The sequence below is a fragment of the Podarcis muralis genome, chromosome 2, assembly GCF_964188315.1.
Source record: "Podarcis muralis chromosome 2, rPodMur119.hap1.1, whole genome shotgun sequence".
In the NCBI taxonomy this organism is placed as follows: Eukaryota; Metazoa; Chordata; class Lepidosauria; order Squamata; family Lacertidae; genus Podarcis; species Podarcis muralis.
In genome coordinates, this window is record NC_135656.1 from 107,766,330 (window position 1) to 107,775,351 (window position 9,022).

The 9,022-nt window shown below is 47.8% G+C and overlaps 1 protein-coding gene across 2 annotated transcripts; it reads right to left on the reverse strand.

Annotated features, from left to right (window-relative positions):
- Positions 1-1,341: 1,341 nt before the first annotated feature.
- LOC144327040 (cholinesterase-like) lies at positions 1,342-8,761 on the reverse strand. 2 transcript variants are annotated; one of them, XM_077925162.1, is made up of 4 exons: positions 8,746-8,761; positions 3,127-4,588; positions 2,734-2,897; positions 1,342-1,451 (listed from the first exon to the last, which is right to left on the reverse strand). In XM_077925162.1, the coding sequence occupies exons 2-4, from the start codon at positions 4,575-4,577 to the stop codon at positions 1,357-1,359; spliced, it is 1,710 nt and encodes a 569-aa protein (XP_077781288.1). In that variant the 5' UTR covers positions 4,578-4,588; positions 8,746-8,761; the 3' UTR covers positions 1,342-1,356. The 2 variants fall into 2 exon arrangements, with proteins under 2 accessions (XP_077781288.1, XP_077781287.1); XM_077925161.1 differs by lacking the exon at positions 8,746-8,761 and adding an exon at positions 8,718-8,739.
- Positions 8,762-9,022: the final 261 nt, after the last annotated feature.

A 9,022-nucleotide genomic window follows, 5' to 3' on the forward strand; every position in this document is an offset into this window, starting at 1 on the left:
GAGAGGAGGGGGACCAATAGGTAGAGAAGAGTCAGGCTGGTGAAGAAGCCAGGGTGTCTTCCACTCCTGCTGCGACCAGCTCTCCTGCTCCCTGTTCTCCTAGAACCAGAAGAGTTATGAAGAGGGACGAAAAAGATAGGCACAATGGCAGAGTCTCAGATTGCTTAGGAAGGATTTGGGGGAGGAGGAGACATAAGCATCTGTGGCAGCCTTTCTCAACCTGTGGGTCCCCAGATGTTGAACTACAGCTCCCATCACCCCTAGCTAGCAAGGCCAGAGCTCAGGGATGATGGGAGTTGTAGTCCAACAACATCTGGGGAGCCACAGGTTGAGAACCACTGATCTATGGGAAGGTGATTCAGTTGTTACTGAATCGGGGATGACTATATCAGTTGATTTCTTCTCCAGATAAGTCTTTCATGTTTCACTTAAGTTTTGTTCATCACTTCAACCCACCCTAAAGTGTAAAAAAAAAAAAATCACTTTAAAAACTACACAGTGTTTGGTTTACTTTTGAAAGTGTTTCCCTCCCACGAAATGTGCATTTTGTACATGTTTTGTGCGTTCTGTACATATTTAGACTTGACGTATCCGTTTTATATGCATTTTGTTATGTTATTGAGCTGAGATCTGGATTGCAGCATTTAGTCTACTGTGAAAATCAAATGATACCTGTGTTCTGATCTGCATATCATTTCCAATAGCATTGGCTCAATTAAAAAATGCAGATGGAAAAGAAGTTTCAAGCATCCCTATTATGAATATGTTGTTGTGGAAGCATTAAAATCCTATAAATGGGATTGTGGCAATGGGGTTGATCCAGCTAACCTCTAATAGAATAAGGCTGTCCTCACACCATTCCCTTCAGTTTTTCTGCCAATCAAGAAGAAGAAGAAGAAGAGTTTGGATTTGATATCCCGCCTTCCACTCCCTTTAAGGAGTCTCAAAGCGGCTAACAATTTCCTTTCCCTTCCTCCCCCACCACAAACACTCTGTGAGGTGAGTGGGGCTGAGAGACTTCAGAGAAGTGTGACTGGCCCAAGGTCACCCAGCAGCTGCATGTGGAGGAGCGGAGACGCGAACCCGGTTCCCCAGATTATGAGACTACCGCTCTTAACCACTACACCACACTGGCTCTCAAGCAGTCAATATCCATATATACTAAGTGTGCCAGATTCCCAGTGTTCCAGGTCCCCATTTTTCTTGAAGAAACATAAGTATTCTGGAGATACCATATGCCTGAAGAGGGTTTACATTTTTATTCAATTCATATCACAGTGATTTCTTCCTTCGTTCAGGTTTGTCGCGATGCTATGTTTTGTACATGGCTCCAGATCCAACAAAGTGTGGGCCTAGCTAAACTGTTCCTGAGGCCTGGATTTCGCCATCTCGGGCCTCATTCTTCACATCTTTCTCCTGAACAGGTGGTATGCAACCTTCTTCAGATTTCCCTGCAAATGGAAAAAAGAGAGCGTAGGAGGAAAGAACTGATCAACAGAAGATCGCTCCTCATGCAGGAGATCTAATTACAGTGGTGCCCCGCAAGACGAATGCCTCGCAAGACGGAAAACCCGCTAGACGAAAGGGTTTTCCGTTTTGGAGGTGCTTCGCAAAACGAATTTCCTATGGGCTTGCTTCACAAGACGAAAATGTCTTGCGAGTTCCTGCAGGGTTTTTTTCCTCCCCCCCCCTTTTTTCCAAGCCGCTAAGCCGCTTATCAGCTGATCCGCTAAGCCGCTTAACAGCTGATCCGCTAAGACGCTAAGACGCTTAACAGCTGATCGCTAAGCCGCTTATCAGCTGATCTGCTAAGTCGCTTAACAGCTGATCCGCTAAGCCGCTAAGCCGCTTAACAGCTGATCCGCTAAGCCGCTTAACAGCTGATCCGCTAAGCCGCTTAACAGCTGATCCGCTAAGCTGCTAAGCCTCTTATCAGCTGATCCGCTAAGCCCGCTAAGCCGCTAATAGCGCTAATCCGCTAATCCGCTAATGGGCTTGCTTCGCAAAACGAAAAAACCGCAAGACGAAGAGACTCGCGGAACGGATTCTTTTCGTCTTGAAAGGCACCACTGTAGTTTCCTGTTTTAAATCAAAAGCAGGCCGAAATCCTCCCACTCTGAATTGTTATGGTACCCTTTGTGCCCCATTGAAGATAGCATCCTAAGCTCATTCAAGGGAAAAGTACTCTGAGGTGGCTGAGGGGAGCAAGTATTCCCTTCCTCCGCTCACTTTTTAACAAAAAGGTCTCATCGTGGTGAATCCTACACTGACGACAGCAAAGCTTTTTGATCCTCAGGCTCTAGCCTTCATGTCTCCTGTCCTAGAACGCTGCAGGGACTAAAAATGAATTTTAAAAAATGAAAAAGGAGGATGGGGAACACATGGCCTTCCAGATGTTGTTTGCTTGTAATGCTCATCCCTGACCACTAACCACTATGGATGAACAGATCTGCCCATTTTGGTTCTCCCAGGTTCTCATTTCTCTGTTCTTAATTTCAGTTCTCTGCATTTTTTGCACAATTGGCTATATACATATATATATATATATATATATTCATGAAAATTTGTGTAGCAGATAATATGATGTGGTTCAGTTGGTAGCTTAATATTCTCGCTGTATTTTTAATGTTCCATAAACCCAGAGGTTAAGCCAGTGATGGCGTCAGGAGAGGAGCAGGAACCTTGGAGCTCTGAAGGAACAATACTGCCATATGGAGTTTTTAGAGAACTCACTTGCTTCTAATGCATTTGCTAGATGAGTGGCCAGGAAAGCACATCGTGGACCAGGTGGCATCCATTTGTGCTGGGCTGCCTCTGTGGTGATGTGGAAGATGTTCTGCTCTGTGGCATTGTAGACGGGCCACTGTTCTTCTTTCGGCGCAGACTCAGTGGGATTCCTATAGAGGCAGCAAAGAAATCATTGCCACATTGCGACTTCAGACTGATTTAAAGCAGACATTGCTGACTTGATTGTCAGCATCGAGTTGTCATCCCTAGAATATTTTCAGTCCTGAAATCCCACGATCAGTTATCAAATGGAGAGGGGCATTAAACGTATTAAAAGGGCATGTCTGTATATATAGGCAGGCATACTTAGTCCTTGACACAGAAAGGTTAATACCTTACCCGCTTCTGGCAAACTCCGCCCAGTATCGCATCACTCGCCGGCTCAATTCCACCTCCATCTCCGATGGGTCTTTCCGCAATGACGCTGCCAAGTTTCCAAACAAGTAGGGGATCTCTGCTCCGTGGGGGGTCCCTATCCACTCTGGCCAAGGAAAGCCAGAACTGCGGTGGCTGAAGGAATAAACATAAGCTGGGCTCCCAACCTCCCTGGCCTTTGCAGCAAACTCCATCACTGGGCATAAAAAGGGATAATCTCCCAAATACTGAATCAAGGCCAAACGGTACCGCTCTGGCCCTTGAAAGTATTCAGCATACTTCAGGCCTATAGCCCTGGCAACCTCTTCTGTTTTCAGAGTTTCCAGCACCCGCTCAAGAAGCTGTTCCCAGGTCAGGATCCCATCATTTACTTCAGCACTAGGAAGCATAAGGTATACCAGGAATGAGTCTTCATTAGCCGTGACACCAGTAAGAATGGGTTTGCCTTGAATGCCTCTCTCCAGGAGCTTTCGGGGGTCATCGGTGAGAAATTCCCCATCCGTTGTTATTGATCTGATACCACAGAGTTCAGAAAGTGCATGGCTCTCAATTTCCTTCCCCTGTAGGCAGCTGACCATCGCACTGTGATTAGTTTTAGGACACCCCATGAGCTGACTCAACATCGCTGATTCTCTTTCAGCCTTTTCCGGACTCCTCCAGACCCAGTGGGCAGTGGGAACTCCACTATGAAACACACCACGGGCAACAAGGGGTTGGCTTGCCGGTGAAAGTAGGTGGAAACCTGCTAAAGCTCCTCCTTCACCTAAGCCAAGGAGAGTCAACCGAGCTGGATCCCCGCCAAAGACAGCTGCATTCTCACTCACCCACTTCAGAGCCAGATGTTGGTCCCACAACGCAACATTTCCTGGGGCAGCTGGAGGCAGGTACAGGAAACCCAGGGTCCCCATGCGGAAATTCAAGTTGCACACAATGACATTCTCTGTAGCAGCTAATAAGCCTCCATTTAAGACATCTGCTGAGGCTGAGTTCATGCTAAAGCCCCCACCATGGATCCATACAAGGATGGGCACTGGTGTGACTGGCCGTGGATGGGGCACCCAGATGTTGAGGAACAGGCAGTCCTCTGAAAGTGGTGTGTTTGGAGTCCATATGGGTCGATCAGGGAAGGAATCGTTATTAAACTGAAGGCAAGAGTTGCCAAAGGTGGTGGCCTCCAAGACCTGGCTCCACGGCTGATGTGGAACCGGCTTCTGGAAACGCAGTTTGCCTATGGGGGGCTCAGCATAGGGGATGCCCAGGTAGGCGGTCACAGAGCCAGAGCCAGCCGGGAGTCTTTTGCCTCTAATAGGACCGCTGCTGGTGACCACCACAGTATCATCTTCAGAGGCAGAGCTGGAAGCCAGGAGGAAGAGGAGGAGGCACAAGGAGGAGGGTGAAGTCCGGAAACAACGCATAGCGTCTGCAGCTGAAAGAATCAGAAATAGGAGTGGCATGGGGCAGCGGCGTAGGAAGGGGGCAGGGGGGCAGGTCAGCCCAGGTGCCATCACGGAGGGGGTCACAAATTATCAAAGAACAATTACTGCCCTACTAGGGCGGTTTATAAAAGACTTTTTTTAAAAAAAATGCCTGCGCCAAAGGTCTTATCTTCCTACACTAGGGATTATATAGCTATACAGTCGTACCTTGGGTTACATACGTTTCAGGTTACATACACTTCATACACTTCAGGTTACAGACTCTGCTAACCCAGAAATAGTACCTCGGGTAAGAACTTTGCTTCAGGATGATAACAGAAATTGTGCTCCGGCAGCAGCAGGAGGCCCCATTAGCTAAAGTGGTGCTTCAGGTTAAGAACAGTTTCAGGTTAAGAACGGACCTCCGGAACAAATTAAGTTCTTAACCCGAGGTACCACTGTATATGAAATTTCGTGCATATCAGTTAATATCTTGACCCTCCTCCATGAAAATAGCTGTTTACTCAGCCGTTTTCCTATGTAGTGAAGGCTGAAATTTCAATTCAGTGGAGCAGGGTCAAGATATGAACTTATATGCATGAAATTTCAGATATATCTATATAATCCCTATAATAATAATAATAATAATTTATTATTTATACCCCGCCCATCTGGCTGAGTTTCCCCAGCCACTCTGGGCGGCTCCCAATCAGTGTTAAAAACAGTACAGCGTTACATATTAAAAACTTCCCTGAACAAGGCTGCCTTAAGATGTCTTCTGAATGTCAGGTAATTATTTATCTCTTTGACATCTGATGGGAGGGCGTTCCACAGGGCGGGCGCCACTTCTGAGAAGGCCCTCTGTCTGGTTCCCTGTAGCCTCACTTCTCGTAACGAGGGAACCGCCAGAAGGCCCTCGGCGCTGGATCTCAGTGTCCGGGCTGAACGATGGGGGTGGAGACGCTCCTTCAGGTATACAGGACCGAGGCCGTTTAGGGCTTTAAAGGTCAGCACCAACACTTTGAATCGTGCTCGGAAACGTACTGGGAGCCAACGCAGATCTCTCAGAACCGGTGTTATGTGGTCCCGGCGGCCACTCCTAGTCACCAGTCTAGCTGCCGCATTCTGGATTAATTGCAGCCCCACGTAGAGCGCGTTGCAGTAGTCCAAGTGTGAGATAACTAGAGCATGCACCACTCTGGGGAGACAGTTCGTGGGCAGGTAGGGTCTCAGCCTGCGTACCAGGTGGAGCTGGTAGACAGCTGCCCTGGACACAGAGTTAACCTGCGCCTCCATGGACAGCTGTGAGTCCAAAATGACTCCCAGGCTGCGCACCTGGTCCTTCAGGGGCACAGTTACCCCATTCAAGACCAGGGAATCCCCCACACCAACCCGCTCCCTGTCCCCCAAAAACAGTACTTCTGTCTTGTCAGGATTCAACCTCAATCTGTTAGCCGCCATCCATCCAACCGCCTCCAGACACTCACACAGGACCTTCACCGCCTTCACTGGTTCTGATTTAAAGGAGAGGTAGAGCTGGGTGTCATCTGCACACAGATGACACCCTAGTGTAATAAGATTTGGAGCAGGCATTTTTTTTATTTTTTTAAAAAGGGTTTTTTATGAACCGCCCTACTGCCCTAACCTCTGCTGGGCTTCCTGGGTCCTGGAAAGTCGGGCTATGCGAAGAGACTAGGCTGAGTAGATTAGGCTTTGCCTTGCCTTCACTCCACCCCCTGCATGCAACCGATTGGCTAGCTGGGTTGGAGGCAGGGCGAAGGCAAGGCAAGGCCGAATCTACTCAGCCTAGTCTCATTTTCTTCACATAGGCCGACTTTCTGGGCTGCTGGGAAAGCCTGACAAGGCCGCTGCCTGTCCTGCGCACCCCCTTCAGGCCCCAATCCACCTCTGAAAAGTCTCTGCTTCCCCCAAAAGCGGAGCGTGTGGGACAGTGACAGTGCCACCGCCCAGTTTGCCCATGCGTGGCACCAGGAGGAGCAGCTCCATGCCGTCCTCAGCAGGGCAGCCTCCCCTTTGCCCTCAGTCTCCCCTGCATGAAGCTAGGACCTCCCAAAGGCAGTTGTGTAATTAAAAGAAGATGAGAAAAATCAGCAAAGCAATTCTGTGGCTAACTGACCAATTCCTTTAAGTAGGGTCTATTAATGAAGTTCGGACACGGGTGGCGCTGTGGGTAAAACCTCAGTGCCTAGGACTTGCCGATCGCATGGTCGGCGGTTCGAATCCCCGCAGTGGGGTGAGCTCCCGTTGTTCAGTCCCAGCTCCTGCCCACCTAGCAGTTCGAAAGCACCCCCGGGTGCAAGTAGATAAATAGGTACCGCTTTGTAGCGGGAAGGTAACGGTGTTTCCGTGTGCTGCGCTGGTGCTGGCTCACCAGAGCAGCTTCGTCACGCTGGCCACGTGACCCGGAAGTGTCTTCGGACAGCGCTGGCTCCCGGCCTCTTAAGCGAGATGAGCACGCAACCCCAGAGTCGGACACGACTGGCCCGTATGGGCAGGGGTACCTTTACCTTTATTAATGAAGTTCACACTTTTGACAACCAGTCTGATGCTTTTGCAGAAAAATATTCCTAGACACAAGACTTTTATTTTTTATTTTTTAAGCCCTTTCAGTCTCCCATCTCGAGGCTAAGTACAGCAAACTGTACATTCCCACCCCTCTCCCCAAGGCTGGGTTGTTTACTTCTGTGTGCTTGTGTATCTGTGTCTCCCTTGTATCTATTAGGGACTTTCCTTTCCTTTGCTATCTATGCTACTGATTACTTCTGCCATTTTAATTTTAGAGAAAGTTTAGTTTAAAAAGGATCTGTACTATAGAATAACAGCGGTAACAATACATTGAAGACAAGTAAATATTTTGGGGAGGGTGGTCCCAGAGCCCTAGCGCCACCATCCCAAAGAGGATAAAATGGGCGGACTTTGGTACTCTTTTGTCCTCCCCTCCACCAATGTATCACTATCTGAGCTGGCTCTCTGCCTGTTGCGTTACATGCGGGGAAACCCATGTGGGGTTCCTCTCTGTGTAAAGTCTTCAAGCTGTGCCTGCGCGCGCCTGACTAATCTGCCCCATTGTCAAAATTTATCTTTTCCCCCACCTCCAGTCTCCGTTGTTGCATGTCCTGGCTGAGGGGAAAAACAGAAGAAGGATGGCCATCAGTCAGGGGTGGTCTAGTTGAAATTCCTGCATTGCCCCAGGAGTTTCGCTAAATGACCCTCAGGGGTCTCTTCCAACTCTACAATTCTCTGGTGCAGGCTTGTGCAGAGTTTTAGGTACAAGTTGGATGCAAGGGGTGCATAGGATTGCAGCCCGTCTTATGCACCGTGGGCTCAGGAATAAGTCCCACTGTTCATGATGAGACTAGATTGCTGCTATGCAGTCCTGTTATTTAAATAAATGTTTTCCTTTTCGGATAATACAGAGCATGGTGAAATCACAATAAGTAAAACCACCCCTTCAGTAGTTTCAAGCACTACTACAGGTTCCACATAATATCTGTACTGTATTGTTTACTGTGACAGCAACTGCACTTTGGAACTCCTCGCCTATTGCAACAAAGCATGTGCCTTTGCTAGACTCTTTTCGGGCACCTGCTAAAAGCATTCTTCTTTAGGCAAGCATACCTAGATGCTTAGGAAGTTGAAGTAATTTCAATCTTTTGTATGTTTTAAAGTAGGATTGTTAATTTTTCTTGATTCTATCTACTGCTGTGGTGTGTTTTGGGGTTTTTTTTTTTTTGTTTTGGTAAACCACTTTGCAGGTTTTTTAAAATAATTTTTATTAAATAAATAAACAATAAATATAAATACAATAACACAAGCCATCACTTGATCATGCACATCTATCTTCACAGCTACACCTTAAATAGAGAAATTGAAGAGAGTCCCCTTCTTGTTCAAATCTGCTGGGGCATCTACACCCAGTTACTCAAAGCATCACCAAACTGCACTATGGGTGAAGTTTCTCCACAACTACTCGAGTTTCTGATTTCCATTCATATGGCAGATCCTCTACCTATTCTCCCATTCTCATTCATTTTTTAGAAGCACTCTGATTTGTGGTCTAGGGTTGTTGTGGTTCCAGTTTTTGGTAATGTTCTGAGTTATCCCCCATGGCCAACTCACATCGCATTTATGTTCCTTACAGACTCACCCTGATGGGGTTCTCCTCCTCCCTGATGGGGTTCTCCTGCTCCCCTGCAGCTCACTCTGAAGAGGAGAGTTAGGTACTGCTGAGGATCCAGACCCTTATATGAAAAACACCTGGGCGTGTGAGCATCTGCCCATCTGTACGTATGCAAAAGTCAATGACCGACTGGCTTTGCTCACCCAGTGGGAGGAGGCTACACCTTGGCAGCATCCAAATGTATGTCAGGGGTCAGAGAGACCTTGCTTTTACATAAATTGGGGGAAGGTGCAGGGGGAAAGAC